The 20,845-nt window shown below is 36.9% G+C and overlaps 1 protein-coding gene across 3 annotated transcripts in view; it reads left to right on the top strand.

The window, feature by feature from the left end:
- The window catches only part of LOC129262443 (structural maintenance of chromosomes protein 6-like), a 41,548-nt gene that overhangs the window by 6,919 nt on the left and 13,784 nt on the right, over positions 1 to 20,845 (top strand). For all 3 annotated transcript variants that reach the window (XM_064099786.1, XM_064099785.1, XM_064099787.1), the window contains exons 3-16: positions 439 to 553; positions 1,828 to 1,933; positions 3,680 to 3,878; positions 4,954 to 5,034; positions 6,852 to 6,953; positions 7,675 to 7,788; positions 9,393 to 9,539; positions 11,883 to 11,971; positions 13,669 to 13,833; positions 14,714 to 14,889; positions 15,962 to 16,140; positions 16,309 to 16,419; positions 17,812 to 18,011; positions 18,792 to 18,951. In XM_064099786.1, coding sequence (XP_063955856.1) covers positions 439 to 553; positions 1,828 to 1,933; positions 3,680 to 3,878; positions 4,954 to 5,034; positions 6,852 to 6,953; positions 7,675 to 7,788; positions 9,393 to 9,539; positions 11,883 to 11,971; positions 13,669 to 13,833; positions 14,714 to 14,889; positions 15,962 to 16,140; positions 16,309 to 16,419; positions 17,812 to 18,011; positions 18,792 to 18,951 — 1,944 coding nt within the window. The remainder of the gene's footprint in view (positions 1 to 438; positions 554 to 1,827; positions 1,934 to 3,679; positions 3,879 to 4,953; positions 5,035 to 6,851; positions 6,954 to 7,674; positions 7,789 to 9,392; positions 9,540 to 11,882; positions 11,972 to 13,668; positions 13,834 to 14,713; positions 14,890 to 15,961; positions 16,141 to 16,308; positions 16,420 to 17,811; positions 18,012 to 18,791; positions 18,952 to 20,845) is intronic.

The following is a 20,845-nucleotide window of genomic DNA, read 5'->3' as shown; positions in this document are numbered from 1 at the left end:
CCATTGCTTTGTCAACCAATATATGGCAATGCACTCTCATCACATTTAGCCGGTGCATTGGGTAGCATTAAAATTATGAATATATCTATTATACAAATATATCAGGCTTTGAAAGAGTAGAGTGGGAATTATTTATCCAAGGTTTGGTCTGGCAATTACTATTTTTTCCAGAGGAGTGAAGCCCCAAGAGAATTTGTTTGTCCAACCAAAGGAAGGTGTTTCAAAGGAAACACCTGATATATTTAAATATCCTTTCATTAAATTAAAACTACAGATGAAGTTAATCTATGTGTAGTCTTGTAGATCAATACTCACTTTGCTCCCAATAGTTTGTGCTAAGATGATGATTTTATGATATAGGGAACACATAATCGATGCAACATTAACTGACTGTTTTGCACAATTTAATGCCGTTTTGGATTGTTTTATCCTTCCTAGATAGAAGCAGGGCTTGGCATCATCGAGAAAATATCACTACAGAACTTCATGTGCCACAAAAGGCTTGAGTGCAGCTTTGGTCCAAATATGAACTTTGTAGTTGGCTGCAATGGGAGTAAGTAAATTCGCTAGGGCTGAGTCAAGTAGGATATTTTTCTTTCTGGTTTTGAGTGGCATTTTACTGATCAATTTACAGTGCTCCAAGTTTAGGTGCCAGGAATGGGAAAATCAAAAGAAATAAGAATCATGGATTCTACAGCGTGGACTTAATGCATAGCAGTCTTTCAAAAATGTGGAGCGAATTGCGATGCGATACCAGGAAAATTATTCCATGGACTTAAAACTCTTCATTTTACAGGTGTTCGACGACGTTGCATTCCAAAACTTTTATCAATGAAATTGAAATTTAGAAGGATGAGGTCGCCATATTTCTTTGTTTTCTTGTTCAAAGTCTTCAGCACCTCAGTGGTGTGTTTGCAATCATTACTGGACCCCGTCTTATAGAGAGTTACGATTGATCCGATCAACCGTAACTCTATGGAAATCCATCAGTGTCGTAATTTTTTCTACGAAAAACTTGCACAATGTACTTTGTATGCAAAGAGAAGTGCAGTGAATTAAAAAAAAAACAATGAAGGCATGAATATACATCATAGCTAGAAAATATTTTGAACAATCATGCAGAATAGATGTTGATGTTGCTGGCCATCCATAGTTACAATTGATTGGATCAATCGTAACTCTCTGTAAGACGGGGCCCCAATTATATTTGATCTTGCTTAACTTGCACCGAGATCACATTTGCCATAATATGCTGCGAAGAGCGTATTCAAAATGGTTCTTTATTGATGAGAGGTGTGAAAATTTAGACAAGAAAATAAAGAAATAAGACATGTCATTCTGTATACTTCTATTCTATAGTTCAGTGGCATTGTTTAAGCTTAGAATTAAAATTTCAATATTATGATAAGCTAAAATTTAAAAAATACAAATACTTTTTTAATAGTTTTAACTAGGTTTTATTAGCACTAATCGTGCTGCCTCTGCTTTTCAGTGAGCTCAGCTCTACCTTTTTTCAATTCTTGGTAATAATCATGAATAAGGAATAAGTGTCATCTAGACTGGTATTTATTTAACCCTAACCTACCTTTGCTATTTTTTAAGCTTAATGTATTGGGTCGGGAGGGGGGGCTTAAGTAACTACTCAAAAGTTGAGAGCACCAGAATGGTAGACTAGCTTAGCAGGGGTAATATAGGAATATCTAACGAGGTGGACACGTGCGCTGCCTATATCCTATTTTATTTATTTATTTACTTACATACATGCATACATACAATGTGGCTGTAAGGAATCTCCTTTATAGTGGTATTGTTCATTGCTTCCAACAGGTGGGAAGAGTGCGATGCTGATGGCCATAATTGTAGGCCTGGGTGGAAGACCCATCATTCATGGCTGTAGGGTATCATTTCGTCCCCTTGTAAAGGTGGGAAAGGAGTAAGTACCTACATCTGATTTGATGTTTGTGAAAAGTTCAGATAAAGACACAAGATGTTTTACCAGTATTTTCACAAATGCAGACCTTATAAAGAAGTCACTCCACAGGGTAATCTCAGGTCTTTTACTTATGTTGGTAATGTCAGAGTTTCAGGATATTACTTACCTTTTGAGATACAAGACAGGACAAATTATGGTCAAACTACCATGCTTGTGTTTGATTTTTTATGTCCAACAAGCAAGACCAAGCATTCTCTACTAATTCTTCACTCATAGAACTCTCTTCCCCTCAAATCATCATAAGTTTGATAATCTTGGCCTGTTAATTCTAAGGTTTCATGGCAGCGTTACATTTTCCCTAAAGTCCACCGCATACCTTACGACCCGACTGGTCCGCGAATGAGTGAAGGGAAATGTGGCGTCACAGCTCTTGTCAACTTGAGAGTCGCAGACCGGTCAGAGACAAATCACAAGGAAAATCGTAAGGATTTGACAACTAGATCTCAAGCTCAATCCAGCTTCCAGACAGTAGAGTCTCAATTTAATACCGACGTGTACATGATATGCAACATGCATACGCAGTAGTAAGCATCATTTTCTCAGTTGCTGTGGCAGAAAGCAAAAAGCACATGCGTGAGTCGCAGACTAGCAGGGTACCTTGCGATTCATCTCCCCTCACTCATTCGCAGAGCAGTCATAGACCAGTCGGGTCGTAAGTTGTGCGGTGGCCTTAAGGTGGACTACGACGAGTCCAAAATAACCTATTTTTTGTCTTCACCAGCTACATATAGTTGGTTTGTATAGAAATACATTTCCTATAGGGGAAATGTGACCGTGTCCTACTGGATTGCAAGTATGAAAGAGCAATACTGATTTTTGTTTGGAACAAAATTTGCATGCAACAATGATCTGGATTGGTCATTGGCATTTAAGGGATGTTGATCACAAACCTTTAGGTTACAGAGCCCAGGGGCCCGTCTTACAAAGAGTTGCGATTGATCCAATCAATCGTAACTCTATAGAATCCATCAGTGTCATAATTTTTTTCTACAGGAAATTTGCAAAATGTCCTTTGTAAACAAAGGAGGTCACACCAAATTGTCAAGGAATCAATGAATTTATGGATATACATTCATATCTAGAATATTTTTAAATAAAAATGCATTTTATATGTTGACTTTGCTGGCTTTCCATAGTTGCGATTGATTGGATCAATCGCAACTCTTTGTTAGACGGGGCCCAGGAGCTCTTCAAATGTACTCCAGTCTTTACGTTTCCTGTCATGAATGTATTTGAATTCTTCTTTCTCTTTGGAGTCTGCGCCTTTGTATGTCTCAGAAAAAGAGATTTGACATCCAAGCATATCATCATCATCAAAATAATAGCCAGCCAGGCTCCTTCTTGGGATGACAAAGCCAGCTTGCATCTGTCCTTGCTATGAAGGGGAAACCCGGCTGTTTCAGTCCCAGGAGCAAGTGGCTCCGACCCCTGTTTATAAGTGGTCTGGGTCAACTGCCCACTCGATCTACTTTATATCTCAGTAAAATTTGGAGCTCTTTTTGTCATATCAAGATGCTAACATTAAGCCCAAAAGATCAAATAAAAATGAAAAAACATAAATAAGACAGGATTTATGATATAACGATCATTGAATAGCATGAAACTTGTTTACTTCTGACGTTCTGAATCTGATGGTGATAACTTCATCTAGTCAATGGCTCCTTGTACACTTTGTCAATCTAACAGTGTTGCAGAGATATGCATCAAGTTACGAAATAGAGGAGATGATGCGTACAGGCCGGAAGTATATGGACCGTCCATTACAGTGATGACGAGAATATGCAAAGATGGTAATACCACCTACACGGTAATGCTAGCTGATGGTGAATTCGTATCAAGTACTGAGGAAGATGTGTCTGACATCATGAAACATCTCCATATCCAGGTAAACAATTTTTAGTGGAGTTTATGGAATATTGTATGAGGGGTGTGACGTTTTAGGGAAACACGTCTCATTGGTCAGTTATTTCATAGAACCTCACATATTTCCTCCAGTTTTGTTTGCAGCGGGAACTTTTCAGGACTCTTAAATTTCTGTTTTACTTTTCGAATCTGGTGAGAATGAACTTAGATGTAAATATGTGAGTTGTTTCTCCCACTATAGATGCTCTCCAAAATCATTTTCAACAAGGCAAAAAAGAGTGAATTATTGAAATGAACAAAGACGGACTCATCTGTGAATGTTATGTGAATTCATTAATCATGAGTTTAGAAAAATTTACCTTTTTCTAGAGTTTTGTATTGTGCATGTCTGATCCTTCTTTTCTTTCATTTTATTTTACAAAGCTACTTTGTAAGTTAATTTGTAATCAAGCAATTTTAAAACTTTAATACAAGTTCACCCCAACTAAAAGTTTATTTGAATAAAAAGGAAAAAATCCAACAAGCATACCACTGAAAATTACATCAAAATCGGATGTAAACTAAGAAAGTTATGACATTTTGAAGTTTCGCTTAATTTCACAAACAGTTATATGCACATCCTGGTCCGTATGCAAATGAGGAGACTGATGACGTCATCCACTCACTATTTCTTTTGTATCTTATATGAAAATGAAAAATTCTGATTTTTTTCTCCTCATTGTCAAGTAAAACAACAATTAATTCCTCCCTGAACATGTGGAATTAGCATTGCTTTATGGTTCAGTTAAGTTGGTCCTTATTGTCAAATCTGTAAAAATTGAAATATTGTATAATTCAAACAATAAAAAACAAAAGAAATAGTGAGTGAGGGACATCATTGGCTGTCTCATTTGCCTGTCACAGAGTTGTGCATATCACTGTTTTGTGAAAAATAAGCAAAATTTTAAAATGTCATAACTTTCTTAATTTACATCCGATTTTGATGAAATTTTCAGCATTATGCTAGTTTGATTTTTCTCTTTTCATTCTAATCAACTTTTTTCTGGGGTGGACTTGACCTTTAAATTAATACATGTATTTTTTTAATTTGTCCCCAGGTTGATAATCCTTTAACTTTCATGGATGAGGAGACCAGTAAAAACTTCTTGCTCAAGCAAAGTGCCAAAGACATGTACAAGGTATTATATTTCCTATTGTACAACGCCTACTTAGCTTGTTGTACGTAAGCAAATGGGAGGCCAAGTGTCAAGACATTCATATCATTGCACACGTACTATCCAATATACAAATAATGAATGTTTATGAGTGCAATGGACAGAATACTTCATGAGGTGAAAGATGAAATGATCCATTCAACGAGCCGTAGCCGAGTTTGAATGGATCATTCATTTCATCTTTCACCGAATGAAGTATTCTCTACATTGCACGAATGATAAGAGCATTCATTATTTGGTTCATATGACACCTAAAAATAGATTCGTTTTCTTATTAAATTTATGAATTTCGATGCAAAATATGTTCATGTACAGCGAGCTCGGTTTGTTGATTGTCACGTACATAATGATGCGCGTTGTGGTTTTACTTGCTTGGTGCGTGTGTGCAATGGAAAAGATCCAAAATTGCACGGTTGATGACGTCGTTGTAAAATGGGCTGAATGATCGATATCAAACTACAAGGATCTATCAAATGACAAGGATCTAGCTATGTGTCATATAAAATGCATTGTTGCACAGTCTTTCACTTAGCAAAGACAGTTGCAATACCCGCAGAGCTTACTGGCTAAATGCACATTGCTGCTGCAGATCAGATGTGCATTTGAGGGATTTTGCTTTTTGCTTTCAATAATTTTTTCTCATTTTCATAGGTAACTATAGGAAAAATAGGGATTATTATTACCTACACAAGGTATTTTAGCAGATAAATAAAAGCCATATTTCGCTCGCTACTTTCAATCCGAGACCAACGAGGTAAACATTTGCCATGTTGCCCTCCCTAGGCATTGCCCATACTGTGCAAAACACAGGGCAATATTGGCCATATCTCTGCTAGTGCGCTTGCGCAGTAGGAGCCGATTTTGATAGCTAATTTCAGTATTTCCGAAATCTGGCTGGAACCAGTTTATGAACCAACACATTGTATATAATGTGCGGCGCGGCCAGTGCATACACAAACCCAGGGACCCAAGCACAGGATTTCTACGCGTTAAGTGTATATGCGCGACTGCAAGGTAACAATTTACGTCACAATATTGCTTATTAAGGGTTACTTCACTAAGTTTGTGAATAACTTGAACTCAGACTTGTGATAATCAAACAGGCGTATAAATTGTTCCAAATAGTAGCTTGAATTACACATTGTCCCGCACATTGTACAGCCTTACGTAATAATGATATTGACTGGCTCTTCTTTCGGGAAACATCAAATATGTTGTCCTTAAAAGAACCATATTGGCCTCGTCTAAAGACTTGGGCCAATATGAGTCTGTTGCGGGCGACATATTCGATGTTCCCCTCAAGGCCAGTGAATATTGTAGAAATCATATTTTCTCTAAATTCCGAGGCATTGTACAACACAAATACCAAATATTCTTATTCGCGCAATGGTGCAACATTTTGCATTTTGTGAAAGAAAGTGACACTCTATTTAACCCGGCTACCCCTCGTTGAATAGAGCATCTTTCTTTCACCTTACTCCATTGAAGACATCTGCATAAACCATACATAATTTTGTATATTTTTAGTTACTTAAGATTTATATTTATAGTCTATGTCTGACAATTGTAAGTACTGTGATGCTTTTGTGTGTAGCACATATAGAAATAACCATTATTATTATTATTAGTAGTAGTAGTAGTAGTAGTAGTAGTATTAGTATTAGTAGTAGTAGTAGTATTAGTATTATTAGTAGTAGTAGTAGTAGTATTATGTACATTTAAATGGTATCCAAGAAGTCAATCTGATTTATGATTTTTTTTTTTTTCTTCTCCAAACACAGCTTTTCCTGAAGGCAACACAGTTGGAGGAGGCCTCCAGAGATGGCCGTGAAATCAAGTTGAACAAGGAAACGATAGAAGACTGTGTGATTGAATTAAATGCAGTAAGTATGCCATATTCCATTATTAGTTGGAGAAAACTTCTATCCTTTTTTTTTTTGTCTGTCATCTTTGACCAGAAGATCGAATCTTCTGAATTGTTTCCCGCTACCCATCTCATTTGGTGTAAAGTGTCCTTGTCAGGACATCAAGCTCCCATTATCAAAAGGAATGCTACTTTTTCTCTTTCTTTTTCAGTACTTCGCCCACGATAAAGAATAAAGATGTTCTTTTAATTTTCTCAGTTGTACTTCAAAATTGACTTTCCCAATAGCTTTTCCGGATGAAGCTCACGGTGATACACATGACTCTCTTATATATGATCTACTTATGCAAACCTTCGAAGGTTATTTCTATCCTTAAAACACAATATATACATGTATGTATATATAGAGAGAGAAAGAGAGGGAGAGATATCGAGAAGGGGAGGGGCTGGCAAGGGAGAGAGTTCAATATTAAAGTGTTCTGTGTACCTGAACTTTGTATAAAATGTTTCTGCCTCAATTTCTAACCAATATTACACACACAAAAAAATCCAATATCCTTTTCAAAATGCACTCTTTTTCATTTCTCACTCTATTTTTATAACCCTTCTTTTTTTACATTGTTGTTTGTACAAAAAAATAGGGGAACAGGTATGCAAAAAATGTAATCCTTAATGACACATCCTTTGTTATGCTGCCTAAATACCATTTCTTCTACCTCATTTTTTCACTTCATCAATAGAAATTACCTTTGCTAGAAAGGGAGCTAAGGACTTTAACGCATCTTCAAGACCTAACTAAGAGAAAAGGGCCTACCAACCAGTCATCTTTGGAACCTGGTGCAGAACCAGAAAGGGTGAGATGTCAAGACCGTGGGAAAAAATCACTAACAGTATTTGTTTTAATGATTAGAGGATGCATAAAATGTATCAAAGCCCCAGGAAGACTCTCTTTGTCTCGCCTGAACGAAGTTCGGCAGAGACCTACATGTAGTGATCACTTTTCCTGTTAGTCTATTGGTCTGGAGTCTGTTACAAAAATTTTGGTTTCTATTCAACTTGCTCTCATTTCTTTGTTTCTGCAATTATGTTCATACTTGATGCATATAAAACTTTGGTAATACCACATGTGAGCCCATGACAATGATGGGGCCAAAGGTGTTCTAGGGGTCAAATGGTCAAATGATATGAGGTCATGTCCATCCTTTTTTTTCAAGTTTTCATTCAACTTGCCCTCATCTCTTTATTTTTGCATCAATTGAGTTTACACTTGGTACAGATGGTCCTTTGGTAATACCACATGTGTGTTCATGAGGATGATAAGGTCAGAGGTCACCTAGGGGTCAAAGATCATTCGATATTCTGTATCAAAAGCCCAGGCCTCTTTTCTTCTATAAAGTAAAACAAGGATGTCTCGTCAAATATTCATCCCTGTAGATCTACAGTCATACCTGTATACGTAATGCCACCAGAGAGAAGCAGAAAAAATGGCCACGAATGACAGGCGGTCTCTATAAACAGGTTCCATGACATATTCTTTTCAAATAGGAGACACTTTTAGTGTCCACTGTCTAAAGACAGGTTTTCACTATAAAAGACAGATGGCCACTATTAAGAGACATGTGAAAGTATTTTCATGTCAAGTCACATGTTTTAACTCCTGATTATCTCACTTAATTTTATTTTGTCCCCCATCAGCAACTTTTATGTGTTTTGTGCCCCACCCCTCCCCCTTAGATTAAATTGTTATTGTGTATTGTTTTTTTATGAGAACCCCCTCCCCTTCTTGAACTAAGAATTGTAGTTGCTTGATAGTAATTATTAGAAGTCAATCAACATTAGTACGTGCCCCCTTCAGGGTTGGGCTCAATTACAAGGTAATTGATCAATTACGTATTAATTACATTTCTTGAGTAATTGTATTAAATTGTATTTGAAATTTTGAATGTAATTGTAATTGAAAAAAGTGTAATTGACTTCAATTACTGTCAATTACTTTGAATTACATTCAGTTACTTAACAATAAACTTTCTTAATTTATGATTTAATTTCATGACCCTTTTGTGTCAACTGCTTCAGCATCAAAGAGTGTAATAGGCAGGATCCGTGCTCTTTAACATAAACCTTCATCTTGTCAGTTTCTCTGTAACTTAGAGTTCGGCTTATGTTGAAATAGGTGGTGCTAGTACATACAGAATACAAAGTGATTTCATTTATGATTGTTATAGAAAGTAATTGAAATTGTAATTGACAACAGTAATTGGTACATGTAATTGTAATTTGAAAAAAAATGTAATTTAATTGAAAAGTAATTGTAATTGAACATTTCTTCAGTTACGCAATTGTAATTGAAGAAAGTAATTTAGCCCAACCCTAGCCCCCTTCCCATATGAAATCTTTGATCCATTTCAGGAATAATCAGAGAAAACGTGTCTCCTCTCCCCCCCCCCCTCCGCTCCAGGGTGATGTCAAGAGAGTACAAGAAAGACGTGCCTCGATCCAGCGCCAAGGGGAAGCATTGAGACAGAGGCTTGGAGATCTGTCCCCGAAACTGGACATAGCTAACAACTTTGTGGAGGAACTCAAGACAATTGTCAAGTCTTTAGAGGTATAGTATGTGTGCTTGTGTGTACATGTGTGCTCGTAGGGTCAAATCACTTTATCCAACACCTTTAATTGGAGTTTGTAAAGGTGCACCTGTTTGACACATCCTGTTCCAAGTTCCATGGATAAAAAGATTCATTTGTATATTACTCTAATAAAGCTTCATAAAATCAAATTACAGAATAAGGTTTAATCACTTAATTCTTTAATCAGTTAATTGGTGGATGTCATGTTATTACATCTGTAAATTCATATCGCTTTATCCAACACCTTTAATTGGAGTTTGTAAAGGTGCACCTGTTCGACACATGCTGTTCTACGTTCCATGAATAACTATTCATTTGTGTATTACTCTAATAAAAATCAAATTACAAAGTAAGGTTTAATCAGTTAGACACCGTTCTCACTACCTTCCTAAAACTAGTTTACTGGAAACAAGTATAACGTGTAGTGAGAATAGTCAAAGCGATCTTCCAAACCGGTTCAGAAAACCACCTCGCAATGTAGTTTTCGAGATCGCTTTGCCTTGTTAAACTGGTTTTAGCGTAAGTGAGGACACAACCATTCTTCGGGAAGCGATCTTCGCACATTTTGAGCGCGCTACTCCACATGACAGGTGTAGAATGCCTATGCTGCAGTTTCCAATTTCGCGTGAAACGTGTCACCACACTGAGAACGTTTCCATAGCAACACGATCGCTTTGAGTGAAGTGATTTAGAAAACCACTTTCGTGTGATCAAGTGGGAACGCTAGCAAAGCGATCTTCCGAACTGGTTTCCTGCATCGGGTTCCAGTAAAACTAGTTTTAGAAAGCGTAATGAGAAAGGCCTCTTAATTGGTGGATGTCATTTTATTACATCTGTAAATTCAAAGCCCAGCCACAATTATTCAGAGTTAGCAGGAATCAAGCAGAGTCGGCTGGCATGAAAAATATAACAATTCAGGAAAAATTATAGGGGGACTGAATTCACCCAACCAAAGTCCAGGAGACAAATCATACACCAGACACAATAGAGGCAAATTAAGCCACAATGTAGTCAGATTGAAAAGTTGTGATACGTTCTTGTCTTGGACATTTGAGGGGCATTCTGGAAATTCTGACTGCATTCTAAATGCATTCAAAATATTTAGGCCAATTTTTGTGGCCATCTCAAATGTTTTGATCATTTTTCAATATTTTCAAGGTTCTTTGAAGTGGAAAGAATATTGAATGGTGTTGCAAGAAAACTTTTGCGATCAATTGCAAATATTCTGTCGCAATTTTACAACTGACAGATCAACGTTAGCTATAGCGAATCAGATTGAACTTCCTGTTTCAAGGAGCAGATTAACAATCAATCACTAATTTGCAATTAACCGCAAGACATATGATTGATTTAGGGACCAAAAATAGACTTGCAATTGATCGCAAGTTTCTTTCAACACCCCATAAGTATTCTTACAAAATTTCAGCAGCATTCTGAACATATTGTAACATGAGGCCCCCATAAACACGTCGGTTGCCGCCACCACAACATTTTATGGAGTGTTGGCAGCAACCGACGTGTTTATGGGGGCCTTGGTTATAATATTGAATGCATCGGTATAGAGCTAAATAACATAACAAAATCTTGGCCAGCCGGTAGTTGAACAACAGTCGTTTCATTTCGGCAGATTCTGCCTGATTCTGAATAAGTGTGACAGGGCGTTAAAGGACAAGTCCACCCTAACAAAAAGTTGATTTGAAAAAAAGGAGAAAAATCCAACAAGCAAAACACTGAAAATTTAATCAATATAGGATGTAAAATAAGAAAGTTATGACATTTTAAAGTTTCACTTAATTTCACAAAACAGTTATATGCACATCCTGGTCGGTGTGCAAATTGGCAGACTGACGACGTCACCCACTCACTATGTCTTTTGTATTTATTATACGAAATATGAAATATTCTAATTTACTCCTCCTTGTCAAGTGAAACAAAGTTTTATTTCTCCCTGAACATGTGCAATTTACCATTATTTTAACAGTTTATGGTTCAGTTAAGTTGGTCCTTATTGTCAAATCTGTAAAAATTGAAATATTGTATTATTCAAACAATAAAAAACAAAAGCAAAAGTGAGTGATGGACATCATCGACTCTCATTTGCATATCGCTGAGTTGCGCATTGAACTGCTTTGTGAAAAATAAGCTAAACTTAAAAATGTCATATCTTTCTTATTCTACATCCGATTTCGATGAAATTTGCAGCATTATGTTTGTTTGATTTTTCTCTATCGATTCAAATCAAAAATTTTCTGGGGTGGACTTGACCTTTAATGTTTGGGTTGATTCAACTCTATTGATTTCAATCCGTTTGTATTTTGCAGAGGGAGATCAAACTAGTCACCCCACTGGTCCGAGGTGAAGGATCTGATGAAAGTAACGTCTTGCCAAGAATTAGGGTTAAAAAAGAGAGGTAAATGATTTAAAGTTTTTTTCTTTGAATCACAGATGTTGAATTTAAGGAGGAGAATGCACTTACAGACATGCCAACCGTTCCCTTTTTAGAGTATTTGTTCCTCTTTTTTGCTATAAATGCAATACTTTTTTTGCATGATTTGTTATTTTTTTTTATTTCTGTGGTGGTATTCTGAGATCCATTTTATCTCAGATAAAATGAAATATTTTATCTCCGTTGAAATCAGTGAGAAAAATACCCTTAAAATCTCTCCGAATCGATATTCTGAGAACAATTCTTCATTGTATCGGCTTTGTATCTCTTTAAGACACCTATTTTTAAATCAATATCCAATGAGAAACGCGCCTTTATAGCTCTCTCATCTCACTCAACCAATGGAAATCCATTCCGCCAGGTGTGGCAAAGGAGTGAGATTGCGTCAATTTATTGACTTCAAATACGCTTGAACTATATGCTTGCGCGTCTTTACAAAGATTTCTGTCAATAATGTCAATACTCTCATTTTCTTCGAAGTCTATATCGCATCTTTTCAAGCCTCATTTCAAAGACAATATTAGTCAAGAAATGTCTTATGAAATAATTCCTGATTGTACAGGAATAACGTTTTAGGTGTTATTCTCCATAAATACATGTATATAATTTTTCTTCATTTTCATGTCAACATTTGGAGTTAATTCACCTAGAAATATTGATGAAGTCAACGTCGCGGAAATAAAATAGCCCCTACCCTCGTTTAAGTTTATTTTATTTTTTCTTCAAAGTAACATGGGTGCAAGCACATCATCCGCGTGCAATAGTAAAATACGCAATTGGTAAGTCTACGCAGGCACTGCTCTGTCGCGCATCATATAGATACGCAAGATAAAAATTTTAAATTTTATCTGAGAGATAAGTGTCATCTCAGAATACCAATTTCATTTTAAGAGATAGAATAAAATATTTTGAAGGTAATGACCTCAGAATACCGCCCCTGATCATGGAGTATGTATTATACACTAGCGCCGGTCTGACAGTCCCAGACCGGTAAAAATCACTGTCGGGCCAGTAAATTTTTGCATGAATAGAACAAGTAAATTCTTGCCTACTAGCACATGTATAATAGGGTGAATTATCAAGTTTTCAAGTAGAGTCATTTCACATGTTTTTTCACCGATCTCACTACAACAGGTTGGTGATTGTTACGTTGAGACAAATTTTTTAAAATACTCTTTTTTTGGTCAAAAAGTACTTTTTTTCCCTTATAAGAATACTTGTTCGTTTGTAGAAGGTTGGCAGGTCTGCACTTAATATTGCTTACTGGGGTAGTACTGGGGGAGGGATACAAGGCCTTTGTCAGTGTGATGTTAATCAAGCTACATGTACCCCTATAGTTGGAAACTAAGCCGGGTTTGAAACCAGGGAGTGTTTCACAAAAATTTAAGCGTAACTTAGATTTGAACTTAATGTCCAGTTGTGTGCCATATGAAAAGCATCAGCGCATTGCCCACATCATGCTTTAATGGGCCGTGTGCTGCTTTGTATTCATGAATCGATAAGATTGACTAGGCATGACTTTTAGTCACACCTTAACTCACTTGATCAGCCAAGATCTGGGGAGGGGGTCAATATGACACCCCACCCCCCCCCCTCCAATAGTAAAAGCTGGTCTGAAATGGCAGAGTTTAAATAGGATTAATTTCTTGTTTCATCCACAGGGACAGCGAACAGTTTGAAGAGGAGAGGGTCGATAGAGAAAGACAGATCACTGCTTTGGTGGAAGAAAAGCGACATCTTGAAGCACAGAAGCAGAATGCTGTTAAAGAAGTGAAGCAGTTTGCCAATGCTGTTAAAAGTGCTCAAAAACGCATCAATGGACTGCAGTAAGTATTTGATGAACAAGTTCAGTTCAGTTCAATGATTTATTCAATTCGAATAAAAATCAATACCAATAAAAACCAATACAAAGTGAATCATTCTTTGTATATATTTATATGTATGAATCCATCTCACAAGTATGAATTGAAATCACTAAGTTTCCATAAGCTATTTATCAGCTTAGCAAGTTGCCTGATAGAATTGAATGGTTCCTGTCCACAACACGTGGCATTTTGTATGCCTCCGCCCAACGTTGGCGGTTGTCGGAGCCATTGTGTTTTTAAGTTTTACGTCTGTTTTCCATTCATTTACATGCGGTAACTCAAGAACCGTTTGACATATCAACTTTGAGCTTGGCTCATGTGTGCATATGGGAGTTACAATGATCTCATTTGATTTGGGGGTCAAAGGTCAATGGTCACAGAGGTCATTATATGCACTGAAATATCTTGTTCTTGTAATATCTGAAAAGCCATTTACTTGATCAATTTCTAATGTGGTCCATGGATCTGATTAGATTTTGGGGTCATGAGGTCAAATGTGACAGATGTCATTATATACCTAAGAGTGTGTTTCTTGTGAAAACCATGAACTGTTTGAGCGATCTACTTCAAACTTGAATTGAGGATGTTCTGATTTGATTTTTGGGTCACGAGGGTAAAGGTCACAGGTTAATTTTTTTTTTAATTAGGTTGTGTAATATATATTCTTAGCCTGGAAATGGTGGAGGCATAAATTTTGACTGCACGCAGATAAGAATTCATCAAGTTTTCTTTAATATTATGGAATGAGGCATTTGCCAAAATGGAGTCATCCCTGCTCTGGTGAAGACCTATGAGAATGGAGGATTATCTTGGAGAATTTATCTGTATGTTGCGTCCGTAGATTTGTAGAAGTTTATGTGCCGACGCATGCCATAGCTGCCCGTGAGAGAAGACTGAAGAACCTTGAAGGAAGCCGGAAGAACAGATTGAAGCTGTATGGAGATTACATGCCAAACCTACTGGCTGAGATTGAGCGTTCTGCTGCTCGGTTCCACAAGAAACCCCTTGGCCCAGTGGGTAAGAATCCTTGTTGATGTAACTCTGATTCTCACATGGAGTGATGAAGAGTATCTGTGTTTGTAGGATTTTTCCTGTGTATACTTAAATTGCTTTTCCTTGTGTTCAAATTTAGCTGTATTCTATTTCAAACTAACTTGCGAAATGAAATTATTGAAATGCCAATTTACAGAAAAAGAAAATCACCTGCTCGGAGATGGATTCAAAACTTGATTCTGAATTCTGTTTTGATAATGATAATATTTGTATTTACAATGCAGACCTTGGGATTTTTTGTTGTTTATGACCATTAGTAACGATAAATGAGAATAGAAACCCGTGGAAATATAACAAGCAGTCAAAAATTTCAACAATATGCAATTTAGGTTTCTGTGGTTTGAAAGATGCCAGTCTTAGATGTGTATCAAATCATGTACAAGGAATCCGGACATAACTTGCTTCAGTTCAGACAACACGTTCATCTTCAGAAGTTGCCATTGTCGACTTGACGACATGCCGAGATACTTCTTACCATGTGGACTTCACAGCCTTATAATGTCGACTTGGCAAGTTATTTTATCTTGCCATGTCAACTTCATAGCAAGGTGAAATATATCGCCAAGTCAACATGCAAGTTTGTATAAGTTGACTTGGCAAAATAACGTATTTCACCATGTAAACATAATTAGGCTATAATAATAATAATCTGCATTTGTATAGCGCTTATGCTTTATACATCAGAACGGCATCTCTAAGCGCTTCACAGATATATTATTACCTCGGTCATCGGATCCTTGCATGCCCACATACAATGTATGCACCTTCTCCACTCCCTGGGGAGCATTCCAACAAGAGTTCCAAGACTCAATTGCTAGGCATAGTACATAGGCTTTCGCATCATACCGGGTACCCATTTAACACCTGGGTGGAGAGTGGCAAATAAAGTCAACAGGGCAAGATAGAGTATCTTGAAATGTTGACATAATTAGGTTATTAAGTCGACATGGCAAGACAAAGTAACTCGCCATGTTTTCAAGTCGATGGCACAGAAAGACACCGTATTCATCAGATTTTGTTCCAAATCTATATTTAGGATCATTCTTAAAGCTGAAGGATGTCCGTTGGGCTCTTGGTGTGGAATCTTGCCTGAAACGATTGATGTATTCATTCTGTTGTCATGACCAACATGATTCAAGTATTCTGAAAGACATCATGAATCGTATCATCCCACAGAATGCTCCACAACCTTCAATCATCACATCAAGGTTTGAGGTAGGCACAATTGACAGCATTACTGAAAACTTGCCTTGACTGTAACAATAGTATGGATAGTCAATAATACTTGGTATCTCAAAGATTTAGAATGTTTAGTGAAGTATTTTTCATGTAATATTTGCTGAAATGATATAACCCTTTTACCCAACCTTATCCACCTTACAGCCTCGTGCTTGTGATATCAGTCAAGCAAAGGTACAGAGTAGGGACTTCCCCAGCTTTCTAGACATCGTTGATATCAGCCATCCTGTCATTTTCAACACTCTTGTTGATCAGGTAATACTTATTTGTTCCATCTTGCAATAATCTGGGACCTCTCTATTGCATTTCTAGTTGTCTATTAAATTCATTATGTCGACAATGATACAAAGTATTTGGGTTAAGAATGGATTAGCTGAGCTGCCGTCTTCCCTTGATGTCGCGAGGGTAGTGAAAGCCTTAAAGGTCAAGTCCACCCTGAAAATTGAGACTTATAAAATTTTGCTTATTTGTCATAGAACAGTTACACTGTGTATGCACAACTCAGTGACATGCAAATGAGAGAGTCGATGATGTCCCTGACTCACTATTCATTTTGTTGTGGGCCGCCCACCGTGCTGGAAGGCACACTTTCGCTTGTATGGATAGATGTCTTTCGTCAACCATTTCACCCCAAAAAGTGAACCTTTCACCAAGAAAAAAGATTTTGATACCACTTAGCATGTGGGTAGTGCCGGGTACAGGTGTTACCCATACTAAGTGATGATGGAATGTGTGCTTGTTAATAACTTCATTTGCATATTGTGGCCCATGGGTTTATATTCTCTGAAGATAGCATTCTTAAGTAGTGGCAGCGTCTTACCCAACATTTTTTGTGTGACACCTTCAGTGGAGCGTTTCATCTAAATTTGTGGTCTGTCAAGTTGTGAGATTTGACTGAGAAACTTGGACAATGTGGCTGCTGTCATGTACATGTGCGATTCTTGTTAACGCATGAGGGCGCTTTGCGTAATAAAAAAAGTCTAAAGGTAATTTTATGAATTATTGTCTCTATTTCTGTTTTTTCTGTTTTATATTGTTGATGGAGTTGTCATGATAGTCATATCAGGAAGGGTATTTTCTTAAGATTCCCCCCCCCCCCCTGATATGACACTGCTATTATGGTAACTGTTGGATAATGACTATTCGCAAGTGCTTATTACTTTCATTAAATGGTCTCCATGAGAGTGTTTCATGGAAAGGACTTGTCGGATGATTGATACACCTGTGCTTCTCGTCCAATCAAAACCAAGTTGTCAGATCTTATAGATGTTTATGAAATGCCCTCTAGGTCATCTTATGAAATATGAGGTGCCAAAGTAGAATTGTGGCAAGTGACTATGCACACAAATGTTTATTTAAATCAAGATTAGGATTATGTCTTATTTAATGATTTAGTGAGTATGATTTCCTGATTGAGAAACCCACTGAAAGTGTGAAATTCCAGTTAGTCATTACTTGCAAACAACCTCCTAAATCACTCCAAGTTGTTAACCAACTTATATTTGGGGAAAACTTCTTATGACCTGATGAAATGTATTAGTATCCTGTAAAAGAATAATTGCATACTCAATCAAGGAACTAATTTGAAAGATAAATAGCAAGAAGAAAAAAATGACATTCTTTTGATTCATTGATTGATGTCTGCAGCGTGGTGTGGAGAGTATCTTACTGATTGAACAGAGCAAGGATGCCAGAGGTTATCTGAGACACCAGCTCCGTACGAACTGCAGAGAGGCTTTCACTATTGAAGGCGATCAGGTGCTTATTGGGGCTAAACAGGGGCTGTACTACTATTCATCTATGCAGAGGAGCGCAAAGATTCTGAGAGATGCTTATGATGAGATAAGGTAAAACTCGCATATCTACTTTATATAAATCTTCTTGCCAAATGTTTTTAGGATTTTTGTTTGTTTTACGTTCATTGATATTATATCCAAGATTTTCTGAGTTTCTGAACACTGATTAGGTCGGAGTCATACTATCTATTTATATCATTTATTTATTTTCAGTTTTATTTGATCAGGGTGGCCTCAGTTAACAAACTGCTGTCCTTGAGGGCCCTGAGATAAAAACTGATATGTACAATATTTACAAAGAATGAATACATAAATCAAAATGGCATACACTAAAACAACAGATATGTAAGAAACATTGAAAATACAACCCAGTAAAAGATCATCATTGAATTTCAAGAAAAGGTGACTTCGATGTTAAGACATATGAAAAAAGAAAAGGCAATTGGAAACTGCTGAATACGATTTAACAGAATTTTATCTAATATAGCTATCATTTTTCTGGAATACATTAAGTTTTGTGATGTAGACAGGAATAAGCAATTTGTATGATGGATTCTGGAAAAAAAGAATATATCCTCATTTTGCCCTGATTTCCAGAGAAATCAATCTCTTGATATATCGTTATAGAGCTTATAGTAATCCTAATCCCAAATATGAAATATTTTGGAGTCCTAGATAAGGTTATTTCATGGGCAAAATATCCCTTTATGTTATTTAAATGATATAATAATCATATTCTACTTTTAAATACTGCTAGTGCTATATACATTGGAACAAAGTGCTTTACAGATATATTATAATCTATGTTGTATACTTACTCCAATAATGTAGTGAAACTAGGAGAGATATGAATGAAAACCAAAGAGCATTGATTGAAATCAAGCAGAAGTTTCAGGCAATAAGACAAGATGTGTCTAAAAATGAGAATCTGATGATTACTGCACAGCAACAGAGGATGAAGCTAGAGGATGAGATTGGCAAGATCAACAACGTGAGTAATGAAATTGATGAAGAGTTTGATAGTGGCGAGGACTATGTTTAGTATGATGGTGATGCAGAGCTGCCAAGTAGTACGATTTTCCCGTATTTCATATGGAAATCAATTTAAAATACGGCAGTACGCTTTTTCATGATAAAATACGGGGAAAAAACAAATTAGAGAAGAAAAGGTATTGTTCGCCCCACTACGCATCCGGGAGCTTTCGGGCGGAAACAATACAGCCCGCGTCACTCGCAACGGACTTCGCATATCCATGTGTGTATGTTTTCTGCATGTGTGCGGTGCTTGTAGTATCAATCGTCTATGTGTGGGACCGAAGTAAATCGGTGCTCCAACTTGCCAATGTATATACACGTGTGTGTGTACGTGTGCATGGGACATCGACATCGTTGATTGAACGTGTGTCGCAACGCATCGCGCATTGCATCGTTTTCATCTGTGCACTGTGCCAGTGGTGTTTTGTGGTTTGATTTGAGATTTTATCGTGGAAATCATCAAAATGTCTTCTAAATCAGCTCAACCACGCAAACAACATTTCAAGGAGGAATCTTGCAAACGATGGAAGTGTATCATTGCGTCAAAGAGGGACCAGTTCAGTGTGAGATGCACACTTTGTGAATGTGATTTTTCCGTGAGCCATGGAGGAGCGAATGACATTCAAGCACACTTGAAATATAAAAAGCACAAGTCACAGGAGGTAGGGAGTTAAATGCATTCACTTTGATGTGTTAAGTTCATTGTGGAGTGTTCAGTCTTCGACACAATTGTTTACGTGTGGGGCGCAAATGTAAGAAGTGATCGAACTTTGCCATTATGCATGCATATTTATCTCACACGGTAAAAATACAGATTTTTTTGTCAAAATACTGATTTGGGGGGATAAGTATACTGAAAATGCAAAATACAACTTGGCAGCTCTGGCGATGGTGGTGGTGATGATGATGATGATGATGATGATGACGATGGTGATGGTGATGATAATGATGGTGGTGATAATAATAGTGATGGTGGTGATGATGATGATGATGGTGGTGATGGCGATGGTGATGATGATGATGATGATGAAGATGATGGTGATGAAGATGATGATGATGATGATGATGATGAGAATGATGGTGGCAGTGATAAAGAAAAAAAAACCTAGAAGAGAGGATGATTTTGATGATGGTGATGATGGTGATGATGGTGATGATTGTGAAGATAAGATGATGGTGATGATTGTGAAGATAAGATGAAGATGAAAGTGATGATGACCACACTGATGCCTTCAAGGGTGATAATAATTATAATAGTGTAGATTTGTAGAGCTCACATGATGATTATCAGGGTTCCCAGCCCATCAGGGAAATCAGAGGAAATTATTAGGTGATGTGTCAATCGACACTTCAACTTTTAATTTCGTACAAATTTTCTTTTTTATTTATTTATATTTTTCCGCCCTTTTCTTGTTAGCACAAAATCTCCAAATCTACATCATCAGTTATCTTCAAAATATCATCAGTTATGGGGACGTATCATGTCATGTGTTTAAAACAAGTTCAAGGTCAAAAGGTCATCATGACGCCATTTTGTAAAATCACATTATCAATCATATCTTCATCAATTATAAATAATTAACAATATTTACATCACATTAACTTCAGGTCAAGGGTCAACTGTCCATGTCATCGAAGGTCATGTAAAGGTCACAACGTGCGCGTACGCGCGCGTCAAAATCACTTTTTGACCAAAGTAGAGTATGATTGAGGTCATTTTAAGCATTTCAAAAATTTGCGCGCGCATGATTACGCGCGTAACAGCACTTTAGAGCATAGGATCGCCATTTTTTTAATATCAACGCATCGATAATATAATTCTGAGTAATTTGATACCTTGATCAACCTTC

The sequence above is a fragment of the Lytechinus pictus genome, chromosome 5, assembly GCF_037042905.1.
Source record: "Lytechinus pictus isolate F3 Inbred chromosome 5, Lp3.0, whole genome shotgun sequence".
NCBI classification, from domain to species: Eukaryota; Metazoa; Echinodermata; class Echinoidea; order Temnopleuroida; family Toxopneustidae; genus Lytechinus; species Lytechinus pictus.
This window is presented reverse-complemented; position numbering and strand designations above follow the sequence as displayed.